This window comes from Arvicola amphibius, chromosome 2 (genome assembly GCF_903992535.2).
Source record: "Arvicola amphibius chromosome 2, mArvAmp1.2, whole genome shotgun sequence".
Taxonomy (NCBI): domain Eukaryota; kingdom Metazoa; phylum Chordata; class Mammalia; order Rodentia; family Cricetidae; genus Arvicola; species Arvicola amphibius.
The window spans coordinates 151434945-151455823 of NC_052048.2; the positions used below are offsets into that span (position 1 = coordinate 151434945).

At 41.3% G+C, this 20879-nt stretch overlaps 1 protein-coding gene across 1 annotated transcript in view; it reads right to left on the reverse strand.

The window, feature by feature from the left end:
- Cdk6 (cyclin dependent kinase 6) overlaps nucleotides 1-20879 on the reverse strand; it is a 175907-nt gene that overhangs the window by 124613 nt on the left and 30415 nt on the right. Inside the window, exon 3 of the mRNA XM_038320092.1 lies at nucleotides 3579-3714. Within this exon, the coding sequence (XP_038176020.1) occupies nucleotides 3579-3714 (136 nt within the window). The remainder of the gene's footprint in view (nucleotides 1-3578; nucleotides 3715-20879) is intronic.

Consider the following 20879-nt stretch of genomic DNA (forward strand, 5'->3'; position numbering starts at 1 on the left):
ATATGCATTTCACCCCTTGATCACCGAACAAATAATTTCACCCCTAAACACCGAACAAATAATCTCTCAGTATTTTCTAAAAAGAGTCTTATTCCACAGAACATTCTATAGAAAGAATCCATTTTTTGTGTTCTTAATAAACCATTCAACATAATAACATTTACTGGCTCAAAGAGACTTGGCATAAATAAACCTTCTGTACAACAAAATATTTCTGTTCTCCACGTCCATGCTTGAAAACATCAACCAACAATGCACTTAACCTGTACACCAACTCCTAAAAATCAATCAATCACTAAAACGAAAGATACAAGTGCCTAGTAAAAAGATTTGTATCAATTATACTTTTAACCGAATTATCCATTTGATGGAAGACAGTTACACCTTTAACCTAACTATTTATTGGTTGTATAAGCTCCTAAATAAACACCTTATAGGACAAATTAGGGGACCAAGAATTTGTTTGGTCTCATGGTCTGAGGGGGTACACTCCAGTGTGATGGGGAAGTCACTGTGACAAGAGTGTCATGGAGACCAGCAGTTGATGGTGAGTGTGTCAGTGGCTTGCTCACATCTTCCTGACCAGAAGTACGGAGTCTGGGCAGGAAGTGGGGTTGAGCTACACACCAGAGTCCTGCAGTCCCAAGACCTGCTTCCTCCAGCTGGTCTTCCTCCTCAGTGTTCCAACCAGCTGGGAAGGAGGGCTCAATGAGATGAGCCTGTAAGGTGGATTTATACTAATGTCATAACACCATTCAGGTTAGAAACATACTAATTAGTAAAAAGGAAAAATCGATCAATTCAGACATAATTTTAAAAATTAAGGATGAAAACAAAACTTTTAGTTACTATTTAAGGTTAACCAGAGATCTTTGTTCTTACATACAAATTACTTTTATTTGATCATGGTTATATACCACTTTGAAAACACTCATCATATTCTTAACCATATGCCATTAATTCTAATTAATGGCCTGGCTCCCAACCTTACTTCTAGCAGCTAATCTAGAGAGGTACTAATTCTGATGGCTGTAGAGACTCTTCAACTTCCAGGAGAATCTCAATCTTCTGGTAACCAACCTCCAGCACCCATGCACACAGATGCATGCACGCACACAGGCATGCTCGCACTAATCCTGGCACTTCCCAATTCTGGTGACCCACAATCAGCCCTGCTTGTTTTCCTATTATGTTTGATTTCACACACACACACACATGCACGCACAGACGCACGCACACATCTCCCAGGCCCACTTCATTGCTACTCCTGTCTGATCAAGTTTTGCCTCTAGTGTACCACTCTGGGTTATCAAACCTTTTAATTATACAAATTCTTCTGCAAACAATTTCACTCATCATCCTCTGACATCTTAGGAGAACATTTGAAACTCAAAAAAAAAATTCTATGGAGCTGGCAATATGGACTATAAATATATGGTTACTTTGTTTTGTTATTTTAAAAGGTATCATTGAATAACTGATAGAAGAATTACATCAGAAAGGGCCAATGATCATTTGCGTTTCATGTATTTGTTGCAATAATTATGTCTAAAAGGAGTCTGGCAGCATGTCTTACTTACTATGTTCCTAGGTATACAAATCAAGTATGTCAACCAGTACATATGATTGTACTACAAATAGATAAGATACATACATTAAATAATCACAAGGGCAGAAATACTATGAAGTGAAGTGTGCAACAACTACTCAAAGGCAGATGAGCCGATATCGAACTGTGAGAGCACAAAACACACATCTGGGCGGGGCTTAGAGAGAACTGTGAGAGCACATTCCACACATCTGGGCGGGGCTTAGAGAGGACTGTGAGAAGCTCCACAAGGAGGCCCGCTTAGGTCAGAAATCAGACCACATAAAAAACTGCCAACTGTTCAATGCAGTCAGGAGACAGTGAGCAGAAAGGACTAAGACCCTGCTCTGTAGGCACAATACGGAGTTTCTGGACTAAGAACATAAAGAAATGAAATCACGGGAGTGGAATATAATGCCAGAGGAAAAGGGTGCAGAGCGAAGAGAACGAGTGATGAGAAGTCGTACATGTTGAGGGCTTTCCTGGCCTTCAAACTGCACAAATAAATGAAACTACCACTATTTATCTCACTCTTTAATGAAAGCTAGATGGGAGAAAACTGCACTCTTACTAGCCTAACCCCGAACAGACAGCCATTTATTATGTCGCAGTCAGAATGCATCAGTGTCGGGGGCACCAACTAGCCATCACTCAAAAGACATTTCTTACTCTGTGGGGAGAGCCACAGATTTAACAGATGGACCAGAAAATGAAGTTAAGCAGAATAACAGGCTAGACCATCAAAACATTGAGTAGCTTTTCCATTACTCTTATAGGAAGAATTTGTTCGTAGTCAGTATACTTTCTAGCTTGTTGATCGTGAAAGGCAGAAAGCATGTTTAATTATCTTTGAATACCGAGATTACTACTTTTCATTTAGACTAAAAAACAAACAAAACCCCCAATGAATTGGATAAAAACAAAACAAGCAAACAGAAAGGGTCAAATAAATATGTCTGAGAATCAGCATATAATAATGCATAATGTACTTTTGAGTGACATCTAAAAATTTATCTCTTAAAGAATAAGAACTGATGGAGGATTCCCATTGGCTAATAAAGAAACTGCCTGGCCCATTTGACTGGCCAACCTTTAGGTTGGCGGAGTAGACAGAACAGGAAAAAAGGAAGTGAGGTAGATGGCTCAGAAAATTGCCCCGCCTCTCCTCTCTGAGGCAGACCATCGTGCCTCTCCTCAAGGAGACAGATGTGATGAAGCCAGCCGCCAGGTCAGACATGCTGAATCTTTCCCGGTAAGACACCACTCATGGTGCTACACAGATTTTTAAATATGGGTTAGTCAAGATGTTAGCCAAGAAGAGGCTAGATATAATGGGCCAGGCAGTGTTTAAAAGAATACAATTTGTGTGTTGTTATTTTGGGGCATAAGATAGCTGGTGGTTGGGAGCCGGGCAGCTGGAAACCGGCCCACAGCTCCCCACTACAAAGAACACCAGGATAAACTGAGCGATATCTGTTATACCATACTTTATAAGATTAGGGACAGATAATACACAAATAAGTAGTTTTAAAGAATTTTAATATGGGGGGCTGGAGAGATGGCTCAGCGGTTAAGAGCCTGACTGGTCTTCCAGAGGTCCTGAGTTCAATTCCCAGCAACCACATGGTGGCTCACAACCATCTGTACTGAGATCTGGTGCCCTCGTCTGGCCTGCAGGCATACATGGAGGCAGATTGTTGTATACATAATAAATAAATAAAATTTAAAAAAAAGAATTTTAATGTGCATCAAAACTAAAGTGTTTTATTTTAATTCACCCTTCAATTAAACTGGACTGCAATCCCACACTTTGAAGATACTATTTAGTAGATAAATTAGATGATTTTCCATTTTTTGACCATTTTATTTAGTTGACATTCTGAACTGTATATTAAGTTTCAAAAACACCAATTTCACACGAAAGAATGCTGGTATTGAGTAAGCTGTGACGGTGGCTAGTCTACTCAGACAAAAGGGTGATGCTTGGTACCTTTATGGTTTCTGTGGGCACTCCAGGCTCCGGAACTTTATCCAAGTAGGTGGTCAAGTCTTGGTCAACGTGCTCAAACACTAGTGTAAGTTTGGTTTCTCTGTCTGTTCGTGACACAGTGCACACATCAAACAACCTAGAAGGGGGGAACCAACAAGAATGAGTAGGTGTAAATGAGCCAAGTAGTAACCTTGATTCCACCATATAGTTGAGGGCACGCCTTGTAACTACACTGAAGGGGATCTAATGGGATCTGCTGGTTTCATAACCATCTTAAAGCTCAGCAGAGGAGCTGTGAAGTCTAGATTGCCCAAGTATTAGTCACAAAGCAACATGACTGGAGATTAAACATAAATGCCCAGAGTAACTAAATGTTTATTGAGAATTTGTTTATTGAGAATGGAAATGGCTTGAAAAACTTGCAACCAGGCAAAATAATTCTGACAATGCTTAGCTCACAAGCTGAGAAATTAAGAGACCAGCTAAATGTTCTCTGGACATAGTAGACTCTGTAAAACTTCCTAGAACAACCATGGCTGTTAAAGCAACTATTGATGGACTATGGAGAAACATTTCAAAGGCAGATTTCTCACCCTGGTGAGACACAAACTATTGCCACAGTAATAGTATAAACTCTCAACTAGTTTTAATTTTAACTCTCATCCAGAATCACACCATAAACAATTAAGCCTTTATTATTTGTTTTAAACAGCTGACAGAAAATAACTTAATGTATTCTCAGGATAGCATGCAGTGGTTTGATACACTAGAAAACTGTTGTACAGAATAGGAACTATAACAAATAAAAGGCTATATAGACGCCAAAAGTGGTCAAAGTATGAATTCCAAATGTTTATACAAATCATAAAAAAAACAGACTACACATACAATAAGATGGTTCTGCTAAATAACTTGATTATCAGGCCAACACTGCGAAATTGAATGAAGAGATACACTGGAAAAGTAAATAAAGACTCAGATAAACAAACAGTACAGAAAGAGCCTTCTTGATCCAGAGAAACCGTCAGGGCCAAGGACAGAAAGCCCTTTAGTTGGAGCACTGTCTCGTGCACTACAGTCCCAGCCAAGCTGTCTGAAGAGTTAAACAAGCCAGCATTAACTATGATTATGGAAACTTCTTTCATACTATGTTTTCTTTTACAAACTGAAAAACCCATTCTAGGAAATTGTTCACTGGGTTCATTGCCTGGTTCAATCTGAATGTCACTTCTATTAAATTTACAAGGCCTAAGCGGTTTATTGGGTCACACTACTGTATTTTTGGGGTGCATGGCCTTTAAATTTGGTATGTCTTTCGAATCTATCTTAATTTTAACATCTACAGAACACTGTAATCAGTCTCAATTTAACGATAAACTGTATGAAACCCACCTATGGAAGCCTTGGGAGTCTATCAAAACAGCTCTATGAGCTTGGCTGACCGTCTGTACATAACAGCTTTGAGCCCACCTTATGACTATTACCACCCTTTTCAATTACTTCTTCTCAAAGGAAAGAAGAGAGTTGCAAATATCAGCAAGCTCTCTGTACCTGATGCTTCTATCTTGCAATAAAACTACACACGAACCCAAAGTGGGATGTAATGAAATCAAATACAAACACTGTAGCCAGAGGCCATTACAGTCAGGGTTCTCAAGCTTCACTTTAAATATGAACGCCCATTAGCCTAAGACATTCCTGAACGAAAAGTGTGTTGTCATCACTTGCTGGAGCTAGTCAACAGCTCCAGTTAGAGAACTGTAATACGGTACAGGAGCATCTGCCATCTTCCCACCCCCCCGCCCCGAGTGTGTCTGCTATTATTTTCAGAAGAAGAAAATATGTGACAGGGACTAATACAGTTGAGCCAAAAGGTCACCTGTTCCCCAAACCGTTGTTCTTAGAAATTACCTAAACAACACTCGGCACTATGCAATATTGCTCAATCACAATTGAAAACCGTTTCCAAGACTTGTACGACACAATTCATGAATAACATCTAACCACCCAAGCTGCTTTTCATTATATAATACCTTGTTCTTCAAAATATTAATATATGCCATCTTTACCTAAGGTCCCTCGGCTCCATACTAGGATGGAGAAGAAAGACAGGTAGAGTTGAGCTTAATGAAGCTAGTTGCCGATTGCATTAAATAAGTATGGGAAAAATTTTTTAAGTGGAATGACATTTACAACAGTTGTGTGACAATGCATACAGCAGAGTATTTTTTTAGTTCATGCATAAGTATTTTGCTTCATGTACATGCCTATGAGTGTGTATACTTGGTGGCCTGTGGAGGTAGAGGGCTTAGATCCCCTAGAACAGGAATTACCAGATGGCTGTGAACTGAACTCATGTCCTCTCCAAGAGCAGCAAATGCTCTGACTGCTAAGCATCTCTCCAGGCTCTGTATGAGTATTTATGCATGTACTATAATATTGTGAGCTATAAAAACCAGGTTGCTCTGTAGGAAAACTGCTCATCCAGGTTCAAGGAACATTACTTTCAACTTTAGGTGTGTTAACTCAGAAAGCCGAGGATCACAATCCCCTTAGAAACTCAGTTAAACATCAAGGAGATAATCATAGGCTCCTTCCTCCCAGGGTGCCAGTGTTTAGCCATCAGCAGCTTATAGATCGGTGGTTCTCACCAGTGGGTCCGCAACCCTGGGGTTGCATATCAGATATCTGGTTTATCAGATAGTTACAATTCGTAACATTATCAAAATTACAACTATGAAGTGCAATGAAGATAATGTTATGGTTGGGACCACCACAATGGGAAGAACTGTATTAAACAGTTGCAGCATGAGGAAGTTGAGAACCACTGCTATAGTTGACCACTTCAAAAGACGGACATTTAGAAAAATACTGCTCTTCATTATAAACATAAAACTTGCTTAATTGGTTTAGTAAACAAGTATACTAAAGTTAATAGTTGCATAATCGTAATGGATAGAAATATATTTTCAGCCAACAGTTTGTGAGTATTAATTCTGGAAATTCTAGAACATAATACTCTTGATGGAAACATATGGATTTCTCTAAAATTACTCCAAATCAAATAGTAGTCATTTTGGTGGGCAAAACACAATAGACATTTTCATACAGTAAGTGTTTTATTTATGTTCATAAGAACATAAATAAAGTAAACCAAGGTCTCTGGTATTTGGCTGAACACTAACGATCCATAATCTATCTGTATAAATTAATAGAAGACTGTCACCAGGACTGCCCACATCTCCCAGACTTACAAAATCAAAGAGCAAGATAGGCCTGAGCATTTGATCATAAACACTGGGAAATAATTCCCACTGTAAGATTTTACCTTACGTTAGGTCAACATTTATGATGTTCTAAATACTCAGTAAGCTGAAAAATAACCATTTCAATGACTTCATGACTATATTTCCATAGGAAGAATGTAAGTACATTGTACTGACCATGAGCAAATAAACGATAATTCTCAGACGACCTTCGGAGGGAAACCACCCTCAGTATTTATCAGACTTGTACCATGTGACCTGAGTAACATGCACTCAAGCGAGTGAGGATGAGGGAGATTGGTCAGCAGTTCAGAGGGTGCTTACTGCTCTGGCAAAAGATCAGGTTGGTTCCCAGCACCCACATGGAAGCTCACAATCACCTGCAGGGCTCTGTAAGGGTGCTTGCACACACACTGTGAACTAACTCATGAAGTTAGTTTTTTATTTTTTAAAAATACTTATAATTTTTATTTTTAAAAACAATCTTATTTTACATACCAATCCCATTCCCTCTTTCTCCAGTTTCTCCCCACTCCCCCTATCTTCTCCCCATCTAACACCCCCATCTACTCCTCAAAGAGGGTGAGGCCTCCCAGGGGGCATCAACAAAGTCTGTCAGATCACTTGAGGCAGGACCAACCCAAGGTCCTCCTCCTGTATCTATACTGAGCAATGTATCCCTCCATAGGAAATGAGCTAGTTCATGCACTAGGGATAAATCCTGGTGCCACTGCTGGTGGTCCCCAAAAACTGCCCAAGCCACACAACTGTCACATGCAGTCTTATGAAGGCTCCCCAGCTGTCAGTCTGGAGTCAGTGAGTTCCCACTTGTTTGGGTCAGTTGTTTCTATGAGTTTCCCCATCGTGGGTATTGACCCCTTTGCTTTTAATATCACTCCCCTATGACTAGACTCCTGGAGGTTGGCCCAACTACTTAGCTGTGGATCTCTGCATCTGTTTCCATCAGTTGCTGGATGAAGGTTCTATGATGACAATTAAGGTAGTCATCAATCTAATTACAGTTTAAGGGCAGTTAAGGTATCCTCTTCACTACTGCTTAGATTCTTAGTTGGAGTCATCCTTGTGGATTCCATTCCTGGGAATTTCCCTAGTGCCTGGTTTCTTGCTAATCCCATAATGCCACTCTTGGGCATATACCCCAAAGATGCACACTCATACAAGGACATTTGCTCAACTATGTTCATAGCAGCATTATTTATAATAGCCAGAATCTGCAAACAACTTAAATGCCCCTCAACTGAAGACAAAGAAAATATAGAAAATGTGGTACATTTACACATGGAGTACTACTCAGTGGTAGAAAACAAGGACATCTTGACATTTGCAGGCAAATGGATGTATCTAGAAAAAACCATCCTGAGTGAGGTAACCCAGACCCAGAAAGACAAACATGGTATGTACTCACTCATAACTGGGTATTAGACATAAAGCAAAGAATAACCAGCCTACAGTCCACAACCCCAGAGAAGCCAGGAAACAAGGAGGACCCTAAGAGACATACATGGATCATCCCCACCCCCATCCCTGCCAGAAAGGGGAAGTAGACAAGATCTCCTTAGTAAACTGGCAGTGTGAGGGGATGGGGGAGGGCTGTAGGGGAAACAGGAGGGGGGAAGGGGAGCAGGGAGGAGAACATAAGGGATCAGAAGGTCAAGTTGGGTAAAGGACAGAGAAGGAGAGCAAAGAGATACCTTGAGAGAAGATATACTTTTTTTAAGAGCAGACATAAGAAAAGGCTCTCAGTATGTATTGAGGCTATGCATGCAGTTTGGCAGAGTGAACACAATCCAAAATACAGGTTGTTATAATTTCATGGTGAAGCTAGCTAACCCCTAACTGTTCCATCAAATGAGCTAGCTACCTTTCTTGTTGTCTCTAGGGTCCTGACCTCCAGGCTGCAGGGCAGACAACAGAGTCCAGCACACACTCAGTTTTCCTGCGTCCTATGATGTAATCATCTAACAAAACATTCCCTGAATTAACTTTGCATCCTATCCATTGTAATTCTTACTGGCTGCTTCCAGTTCACCCTTCTCAATTTAACTTGCTGCTCAGAACCTACTGTGCAGGCAAGCTGCCCTTCAGCTATTGGATGGGATTGCCATCCAGTAGTTTTGGGATTCCAAAGTTTACAATTCACAAATGTTCTCCCAAAACACAAGCCGTGTCAACACAACCTCTGCTTTTCTATTGTGGTTATAATAAAAGGGAAATCTGTATTATTTGCTGTGATTATATCATGACCCAAAGCAGGAAGTTCTAAGAGGACTTTTTTCCCTGTCAGGTTTTCCTGACTTCTCACACTCTTCATTGTTTGGATACCAAATAGTTCTAGAGCTGAGCGCTGTCTGGCAGGGCTGCCTCAAGGGACATAACAAGTTCTTAATGAACTAGAGCCAGAACCTGAAATGCAGAGGCTCCCCACTCCCCGCCCCTATCTATCTTAGAACTCCACAAAGGTTCACTCCTCTCACGAGCCGCACAACCATGGGACAGTGGTACGTGGCTCTTTTTGCTCCAGAAGTACAGACTAGGTATGCAATGGCTCATCATGAGCACGAAATGACAAACTCCAGAAGTACGTGCCATGGGCAGCAAAGAGCACGCTGCTGAAGGGGGCGGGCGATTCTGCAGGGTCCCTAGACGTGCACTAGCCACTTACCACGCGCAGGTACTACACCCAGTCTGGAAGTTCTGACAGACGTGGGGCAGGGAAAGCATGTGAAAAATGTGTGCACTGACAATTAGTCAGAGGGACTGACAGAAGCCTGAGAACTGGTCCCAGGAAGAACCAGCATTGCCACTGGCGAAGCGTGAGCCTGTACCAGGTGGGGGCTGCCATCGCCACTGTAGTCCACCTATCACGGGATGGTTTCGGGGGGACCTTTTAAAGGACTTGCTGAAGCCATTCTGTCCGATCTACTTTCCGCATTTAGAAAAGTTACCTGAGCTAGTGACGTCACATTTCTGAATTTGAATTGAAATTTTATTACTTACAGAAAAAAGAAGAAGCAAAGCTCTAACCTATGGCAAACCATGTACGGGTGCTCATATAAAGAGACCCACCTGAAATAATGCACAATAAGTCATGTATGTCTAAAAGAATAGTCATAAGACATCTATAAATATGTTGAAATTACTAACTTTAACAGGTCTACATATGACTTTAAGTGAATTCCATACAGTAAACAAGGTGAGTGACGGGCACACATGGAAGCAGTGTCCGTGTCCCCTGAGTCACAGCTCCTGACACAGTCACAACTCCACTGGGGGTTGGCTGGCAGAATATGCGGCAACAGAAAAGGTTTCTGAACATACAACTATAAGTTAATTGAAGAGTAAAACACATTAGCATATTCAAGGAGCTTCCGGCTATGGCAAACTTGTACTGCAGGAAGTGCCCTTCCCACTGCACACAATCTGTGCCATTCCCACTGCACACAATCTGTGCACTTCCCACTGCACACAAACTGTGCCCTTCCCACTGCACACGTCCCTCATACTGCACATAGCGTGTGCTCTTCTCACTGTGGATGCTGCCAGGCTCTTGCACCACCAAGGGGCCCAGCTTGGAATTCCTCAGGTCACACTGGTATTCACTGCACACACAAAGCTGTCTGCTGTTACAGAAATATAGCAGCTTCATTATGGGAAGCAAAGAATGTTCTACTGTCAAACAGCATGTCCAGTATCAAATTAGGTTATCTCTGAAGTGTTCCATTATAATGCTTCATTTTTAAAACTGCTGTTTTGAGCTGCTGATGGGTTTTGTAAAAAGTCATTAAATGAATTCTGGCTGGGAATTTGGACAAAAATCTCAAAATACTTTTGAAGTGGCCCCATCAGCATTGTTGATAGGGCAAGAACAGCCAACAGCAGCATGCATGCATGACAGGTTCTGCTAAGGGGCTCTGTGACTTCCTTAAGGAATTTCCTAGGGATTTAGGGATGAGGGCCTAGGGATAAGCTTGTTTTTCATGTAAGAAGCCTTGACTATGTTCCTCTGCATGCTATTAACAGGACACGTTGGCATATACCTGTAATCTCATGCTCAGGAGCTGAAGGTCAAGGTCATCATCAACTACAAGGTGAGTTCAAGGCCAATCTGGGACAGTTTCAAGAAACTAATTCCTAGTTGAGGTTCTTGATGTGACCAAAGACATTTTTATGGAACAAACGGAGAGGATACGGTCCAGATCATCATTAACAGGAATAAGGAACTTAAAAAAAGGAAACAGGGAAGACAGGAGTTAAAAATAATGTGAAGGTACATAATTTACATTAAAGGTTGAGTCCAACACTCAGTGGTATGTGCTCCTGATATCCACAATTAAACAACACCCTTCCCATTGCCTTTTGTTGGAAAGTAAAATATACCAGCACACTAAATTAGCAAAAGGTTCGAGCCAGAGAAAGCCCTTATGCAAATCTAGTGGGCTGTGGAATCAGCTCCTCCGTGCCCTTTACCACTGTACTCCTACAGCTGGAGAGTGCCGCAGGAAGGGTCTCCAGGGCCGCAGCAATTTATTTTCAGCTTCTTCTTATAGGCACCTGGGAACTGTGCTTCTGTGACTTAGTATTTGATGACTTGGTTTCATGATGAACTGGGAATTCCTTAAACCGGACAAGTTTACAAGACATGCCTTGCACTACAGTAAATTTAGAAAATAAAGCAAACAGTAAAATCTGTGTATGGAAACATTCCTGATCATGACAATTAGATCACAAATAAGCTACAGAGGACAGCTCGGTGGGCAGACAGGATCCTGGGATGCCTACTCCTTGCTCTGCTCACATTCAAGAACTCTTCAATTGAGTGTGGAACAGCACAGCAGGAGTCAAGTGGCTCCTTGTCCAGCAGCAAGCACTAGCCACATTCTCCCATTATCAAATGCAACCCCTCCAATCCGCCCTGAACCAGAGGCACAACAGAAATGAGGTGGCCATCTCACTGCCAAGCTAACTGCCATGTAACTCTGTGGAAAAAAAATGTTACTTTAGAGCGGAAATATGAAAATTCACAAAATTTCTTATTTCTTGTTTTGTAGGCAAGACAATGGTAATAAGATTATCTCCACAAGCCCAAGAAGGGGGGCAGCATCTAAGCAGTGAGGATTTCCTAAGTTTTGCCGAGCCTAGAACTTAACGATTCTGAAAATTCTAAAGGAACACGAAGCTGACCGACCCCGCCAGAAGAAGAGACTCGCTGACTGCAAAAATTGCAGACTACTTGGGTTTATATTTGAATAAAGAAAAATTCACCAACTCTGGCTACAGCTTCTCATCACCTCCTTAACCTCCTGAAGAACAGTTAACTTAAGACATGGAGCATCTACATCCCAATAAAGGACTAAGGCTAGCGAATGACTTGGAGAACTCCAAACCCATGGCTCCTGGGGAAACGGGACCCCCAATCCTAGATAATACAGAGTAGCACACATGAGCAGCCTTGAACTAGAAGTTCCTGATGGTTTTCCCCTCTCTAATACAACCAGGGCAGCATCCAGCACCCGATAAGTACCAGGAAATGGCTACGGAATGGATGAAAGTTTCAAAATGACAACTTAGGAGGAGAAGTTCAGGAGAAAGTACTTAGAGATGTTACCAAATGGCACAGTGAGTAAGCTGGACTTTATAACTGTTGCTGAGCCCAGAGGGCTCTGCCATACTGCATTTAATATGAAATTCTCATCTGTCTCCTCCTGACTTGCTTGCTATGCCTACATTATTTTGACATTTTAAATGTTACAGCAACTTTATAAGACAGTCCTGGTTTTAGATTTGCAGCATCATTCCTAATATCCAAAAGGCAAAACCAAAACACATAGAAAAGTGGCACACCTATACATGGAATCTTAGTTGGTAGTAAAAAGAAATCTGGCTACGTATTATACTGGATAAACCTTAAAAAGATTATGCTAAATAAAAGAATTCAGTCATGAAGGTTGCACGGTTTTATTTATATGAAGTGTAGAGAAACGGGCTGATCTGTAGAGTTAAAAATAGACTGAACAGTTAGTTGCCAAGGATTGGGGGCATAGGGGCTGGTGGAAGAAAGGGGAACAAATGATTATGTGCGGTCGGTTTCTTTCTGGGATGATGAAAACATTCTAAATTTAGATCATGGTGGTAGTTGCACAAACTTGGTAAATGTACTGGAACAATCCCTAAACTGCACACTTATACAGGTGAATTTCATGGTGTTCATACTACATCTTAATAAAGATGTTTAGGTAGAAGTCAAGACAAATAGGAGCAAAAAACAAGCAGAAAATGGCTCTGTACTTTGTGCAGACTACAGAGACAGAAAGCAGGGGTAATGGGACCAGATTTGAAACCGCTGCTCTGTTGCATGAAAAGCAAGGGTCAGCAATGCAGGGATCACATTGTGAATGCCACACACACACACACACACACACACACACACACACGGGTGGGGGAGCTGCTGGGAAAAATAATGCCCAGAAAAGTCACAGGAAAAGCTGCTGGGAAAAATAATGCCCAGAAAACTCACAGGAGAAACTGAGACACTAATGACTTCTGATCGCTTGGCCTCGTGTGCCTTGACTATTTAGAAAAATGATACACTGCAATTCTCCAAAAAGGGCTTGAAAAAGATATTGATTCCAAGAATAGAAGAGTTAAGAGGTATTTTTAAAGTGAAGCGAACAGTTTTGGCTTGAGTCACATACAGTGCGGAACATTCTGGACAACTTTCAACATTCAGTTCTCTTTCCATTCCTGACCTGTAAAAACCCTGTTTTCCAGCCTGGGCCTCTCTTGAGGAAAAGCGACTAAGCAGCCAAACCTAGGAAGCCTCATGTGATGAAGACTGTCCGCACAGTCTTAGGAGGGGAAACAAGCGTACCTACGCCATATCACATCCTTTTGAGGTGAGCCACTTTTTCCCACTCAGTAACCTAACTCACTCAGGTACCTACAGTTAGGTTCTCAGCCAAGGAAGCAGTTCCTTTCAAGGAATCACAAATGATCATTATGTAGTAACTTAAATTAAAAAAAATCAAGTAACACTAACAAAAACAGTGACAAAATATTCAAAATGAGCTAACATAAAGTACATGGCTTTTTTTTCTAATGATAAAACTATATATAATCTTCAAGGTATTTTGAAAATGCCCCCATTACTTTGGGAATGCAAATTGGTAAGGATCTTTCTTACTTTACACACACACACACACACACACACACACACTGACAGACACAGACACACACACACACACACACGAGCAAGAGCACACACAGAGCACACAGACGCTGTGTGGCTCTTACGATACAGATCTCTATTTACTGGGCACAGAAAGGCTTTCACAGTACGATCCCACACAGGTAAACAAGAGGGCACAGGATCACTCGCATAGCTACCCATGGTTATCTTTGGGTAATATGAAATAAGTGTTCCCGGTATTTGCTTATTTAGGTTTTCTACAAGAGCTTACTAATTAAAACAACTTTTATACACATTGTTTGCTTTTATGTGTGAATGTATACCATGTGTGCGCCTGGTGTCCTCAGAGGTCAAATGAGGGAGTTGGGTCCTCTGGAACTGAAATTGCAGATGGTTGTTAGTCACTAAGTGGGTGCTTAGGACTAAACTCAAATTCTCTGCAAGAATGAAGGGAAGTCCTTCTATTTCTCATCTCTTTATCTTCAACCTGTATCTCTGAGTTTATTTTAAAAATCCTGATAATTAATCCTGAAAATATAATTTTAAAATTAATAATTTAAACAAGCTCAATTCTTAATTTCAGTCGAGAAGAAAAAAATGTGTGTCACTAATTTACCAATGGTGACATACAATTTCCAATACTCTACCTGATACAGAGCAACTACCAAAAAATGAGGGAATGAGCTCAATGTCTAGTAGGACTGGGGATTGGGAGATTGGCAGTAAAGCTCTACTTTCAAGTGCCCAGAACCCATGAACAAAAAGATAGTAGCAGGCTGGGAAAGTGAGGTGGTTCCAAGGGTAAAGTCACTTTGCGGGCCACACCTGGCAACGTGAGCACCTACTTGAGTTCAATCCCTGGGATCCACAAGGTGAGAACGGACTCTCACGAGTTGTCTCAAGTTGTCCTCCGGGTGCTGCTCAAGTGCTGCTGACTGTGCAGTTCCCAGCTCTCCACCCACAAAGTCAAAAGTGGTAATGTATGCTTGTAAACTCATCAGTAATAGGGCAGAGAAAGGCTATCCCTTGGTCGATAGCCAGCTTAGCTTACTTGATGAGAGACGGAGGTCAGCAAGAAACCCTGCCCCAAAAGACAAAAGCAAAACAAAACAAAACAAAAAAGTGGACAGTGCCAAGGCCCCCAAATTTGTACACAAGTATGTACATATATCTGTATTTGAACATGGAAGGACACTTACACTCACAAATTTGTACACATGTACATTATTTCTGTATTTGAATGTGGAAGGGCACTAGCACACACACACTTTAGCAGAATTACACAGATCAAAAGAAAAACAATGGTAGCTTATAGACTTTAAATAATATTTATTATATAAGTCAAGGACAAATCCAGCATGGAAAAAACTATGTTTTCTAAGTAGAGGGAGCTTTAATCGTCATGCAGTTCAACAAAATATTTTTCGAAATGAGAAAACAGGCAAACAGAGCAGAATAGAAAAGTCAAAGAAGCATTCTACCAATATCAAGAAATGGGCAATCATAATGACTAAGAAACAGTGTCTAAAACACTCTTCATAAAAAAACCATTTTAAATAAGGTCTGTTCTAACAAAACTTTTAGGTATTACACTGATAACAACTGAGAAAATTTTATAACTATTTACGGTCACTGGCCAACTGTATGAAACATCAGAAAATAATAGTCTATTGTATTATTACTGTAATAAACTACTACTATCTCATCTCAACGGCTTAACGGTAAGGACCCTGAAATTGGATGGTTTTGCTGGGTATAAAAACTTGTACATGTTTAGGTGGAAGCCCTACTGGCATTCATATATACCTAAAATGGTTGGGATGTTTGAGATTTCCAGCTTGGGGCCCCATTCCATGCTCAGGCTCACTCCTCTCACACCAAACCCCACCCTCAGTGCACCAAGTGACAGCCCATCCCCTGGACAAAGCCCGCCAAAAGTCATTCCCTCCTTGGGGCTGCTTAAGACCTCGTAGCCATATTAGACATGTGGTTCCTCTCCTGCCCTCCTGAGGGTCAAGCAGGAGTTGCTTTGCTCTTGTTTCAGACATTAGCAGCTATCCAAAATTAAGAGAACAAGAATGTGGAAATGTAACCACAAGTCAGGTTTCTTTAAGAACACAGATCACCTTTATTATGGAGACCTATAAGGCAACTAGATATTCCACACAGCTGGAAATTTTGGACACTGGATTCCTCCTCTCAAAAGCTTCCACACTCTGACAGACAGACAGACTGGGGGTGGAGGAGGAAGTGTTAAGGCTTGAATTCAGGGCTTTGAACATGCTAAGCAGGCACTCTATGACTGAGCTTTACCTGAAACCCACTACACACCATTTTTAACAGTTACTGTTGTCAATGGGATTCTTGAAAATGGGTACTACAGATTTTCTTGATCTTTTAAGACTGATATACTGATAATGTTCTACTGACTTGTAGAGATCTCTGCACTCATCCTGAGGCCAGTTAGCCTTCTGTACTAGACATCTGATCATAACCTTACATAAATTAATCAATAAATGATTATTAAGTACTTATTTTCTATGAACTGTATTGAGTGCTGGTAGAAACACTGTAAGACAAAACAAATGATCATAAATGGTCCAGCAGAGAAGAAAGACATAAAAAAGATGAACATCAACTACCCTGTAAATACTGAGATGTGTGTGCACATATATAAATGGGTGGCATTTTAAGAGAAATAAAAGGTTCATCCAACCTAAAAATGTGTAGTAAAGGTTCACATAAGAAAAAAAACACAGAACTATCTTAGATTATAGGTAGTTTTGCAAACAAGTGGTAGAGAAAGGGCACTAGAAATAAAGAGAAAGGTGACCAACAAGACAGCCAGTCCCACTAGAGAAATCTTGTAAATCTCAACAAATTCATCCTCTAGAAAATAGCTGTCTAGGTTTTCATTTCCAAATACCTCAATCTTCCAGCATGGGTACAGAAAGACGAGCAGGAAGACCAAAACAGGATGGCTGCTGCAGCAGCGAGGAAAAATAAAGAAGTCCTGTCTTGAGGAGTTGGCAGCCAAGGACAGAAGGGAGAGAGAGGATTCCAGAAATATTTAGGAGGTTGACTTGGCAGGACTTACTCAGGGTCTGAATGTGGCGGGGTGGAGAGATGGGAAAGGAGGAGAAGCCAAGGATGATTCATAGGCTTTTGACTTTGGGGACTTGGTGCCACCCCATGAGATACAGCAGAGTTCACAGACCTTGGTTTTAGGGTACTGTAAACTTCCCAACAAGTTCAGCACTCGAGGGAAAGCTATCACTAGAAGCAAACACACCCCACCTTTTTCTATCAGCACCTTTTATAAAGAAAGCACACTTTAATATTCTAAATAGAACTGCTGTAGGTAAGAAAAACCACCACAGAGAAGGGCTCTTCTTTTCCTTCTGCATCCTCGATGATGGACAACACCGGTGAGCCCCGGAGACTGGCTACAGACATTTGGGTAAGCAGTATGAACATGAGATGGAGACAGAATGGTAATGTGTGCTCTCATCAGCAATCCCCCACACCGACAGGAACACTTATTCCACTAAGGCTAAGGGTGTAGGGGGAAAAGTTCAAAAGTTACCTAAGGCTCTGAAGATGAGATTTCAACTGTGCATAGTGGGGAAATGGCTGTGGAGCTGAATGTTAAACCGTAGTCTGGAATTTGCCAGATAAATAAAGGAATCTTGGGATGCTCCCAGTAGAAGGAACAGCATTGTCCAAAGGTATTCAAGTATGAAAGAAAACTCATATTTGGGGAATGGTGGATAGTCTAGAGTAAATTCATGATTTTTCTTGGAAAGGATGAAAAGAGCTGGAAAAGTACACAGAAAAATTATAGACTTTGGCCATTGAGGCTAAGGAGTCTACAAAACTATCTCTGGGGAACGGGGAAGGACCCAAGGATTTCACAGTGATGTTATGGGTGGATGTGCTGCTTACAAAGCCACTCGGGCTGCAGAGTGGGGGCTGGATTATAGCACAGCAGAGCAGGTGCTGAGGAGAACAAGTAGAGCTTAAGAACTAGCAGCCCACAGAACAGGGCAACCAGCACCTTCATTCTTCAGCAGGGAAGCGGGCCAAGGAGACACTGTCACTGCTTCCTTTCTCCTGCTAGTTGTGCAACTAGAATCACATATCACATAGTATTTTATAATGTAAAACTTTAGCAATGTCAGCAACTTCTACAAATCTTCATCTTTAAGCTGAGCTAAATTATATTCCTTATTTAATTTATTAAACGACATCCTTAGTCTTAAGAGGGATGCATTATTACTTTATAAATTCCTACTAAGTGGAAATGAAAAACACTAAGGGTAAATACGTTTTAAAAAATGTATGTGCAGTATATATGTGAGTACATTTGTGTATGCACATGCATGAGTATGTGTGTGCACATGTGTGCAGGTATGCAGTGACAACGGTCACCTTGTTTTTTTGAGGGAAGGGCTTTCAATGTGCCTGTAGCTCATACAGACAAGGATGGCTGGCCTGCCTGCAAGTCACAAGATCCTCCTGTCTCTGCCCATTTTCAGAATTAGAATTAGAGATGTAGCCATCACACTCAATTTTTACATAAGTACTGGAGAGCTAAACTCAGGTCCTTATGGAACGTGATTAGATTCAAATAAAATGAACCTTGGAAGCCCCGGCAACAAGCAGAACAGTGGGAATACCAGGGAAATGGTTATCTCTCTGTTTCACTCATCCACACACACATGCATAGACACACAAACACACATTCACAAGAGAATTAAGAAAAAGGTAATTCCATCTTAAAAGTATCAAAGATACAATAGACAATATAAAGTAAACAATCCACTGCATACTAAAAATTACAAAACAATATTAAACTATGAAAGAAAAAAGGTAAAACACTGATATTTTAGGATTGGGACAGCAAGGATTTCTCAAGCTCTACAGTTTAAATGCAACTTAGCTGAAAACCCCAATGAATTAGTCTTTTCAGAAAAAAAGTAAAAAGCTGGTCTTAGAACTCTTAGGACAATGGCAAACAGCTACACACACACACACACACACACACACACACTCACTCACCGAGAAACACAAAGCTGAAGTACAAACTTCACAATTGGAAAACTTATATACTACTTAAGATAGTGTAGTATTAACAAAGAGGATAAGCAGACCCATGGAACAGAATTATGTAGAATATTAGTATAATTATCCACTTGTTTATGCTAAGTTTGACTTTTAACAAAGATATACGACTGACAGGGTACAATGTCTTCTCACCAAGCATACAGGACAACGGGATGTAAACGAATGAGGCTGGCCGGGCGGTGGTGGCGCACGCCTTTAATCCCAGCACTCGGGAGGCAGAGGCAGGCGGATCTCTGAGTTCGAGACCAGCCTGGTCTACAAGAGCTAGCTCCAGGACAGGCTCTAAAGCTGCAGAGAAACCCTGTCTCAAAAAACCAAAAAAAAAAAAAAAAAAAAAAAAAAAAAAAAAAAAAAAAAAAAGAAAGAGGGACTCCCGTCTCACAGCACATATTAAATTCAAAAGAAAAAAAGGATCATAGCTAACACACAGAAGCACAAGTAACAGAAGAAAGACAAACTTGATTTATCACTAAGAATGTTCATTTTTTATGAGATGCCCAGTTTTTCGGCTGTCGGGGCATGGAGTAAAATACGGAATGGTTTTCTTGTAGGGGAATGAGCAGCTTCTAAATTAAGGCTGTGACCATGTGTGCACAACTTTATGAACACACACACTCTACAATCACTTCAGTGGATACTTTCAACTGTGTGTTTACCCACGGCATCTTCACGCTATGGTCAAGAGGTAACCCTCATCATCTTGCTGCCACCCCCACCCCTCCATTCTTACTGTTTAACTGGATTCTACCCATCCTAAAACACTGGTCATTCTTGGTTTCTGTGCTGCCGTGTATACAAGTTGCACTTCTGCCTGGAACATTTTTTTTTTCAACATGTACCTGGTGATCTCTTATTCAACCACTAAGAGATGAACATGCCACATGATCTACACTTGTGTTTGCTCCAGCCTCCCCTTCACAGAGGCAGACTCCTTTGCTAACTACAGCATACTGGGTCCACTGGAGGCCCACTGAATGAATGAATGGGACTGTCTTATAAGGGTCTACAAGAGCTAGTTCCAGGACAGGCTCCAAAGCCACAGAGAAACCCTGTCTCGAAAAACAAAAAAAAAAAAAAAAAAAAAAAACAAAAAACAAAAACAAAAAAAAAAAAAAGAGTGTGCCCTGTAGCTGAGGAGAGGGAGCCTGAAATGCCCCAATCCTATAGCCATAGTGATGAATATCTTGCATATCACCATAGAACCTTCATCTGGCGATGGATGAAGCTAGAGACAAAGACCCACTTTGGAGCACTGGACTGAGCTCCTAAGGTCCAAACGAGGAGCAGAGGAGGGAGAACATGAGCAAGGAAGTTCAGGACCGCGAGGGGTGCACCCACCCCACTGAGACGGTGGGGCTGATCTAATGGGAGCTCACCAAGGCCAGCTGGACTGGGACTGATGGAGCATGTGATTCAAACCGGACTCTGAACAAAGCTGAAAAGGAGGGCTTGACTGAGAAGCCAAGGACAATGGCACTGGATTTTGATCCTACTGCATGTACTGGCTTTGTGGGAGCCTAGTCTGTTTGGATGCTTACCTTCCTAGACCTGGATGGAGGGTGGAGGACCTTGGACTTCCCATGGGGCAGGTTCTGACTGTTCTTTGGACTGGAGAGGGAGGGGGAGGGTTAGAGGGGAGGAGGAGGGAAATGGGAGGATGAGAGGAGGGGAGGAGGTGGAAATTTTTAATTAAAAATAAAT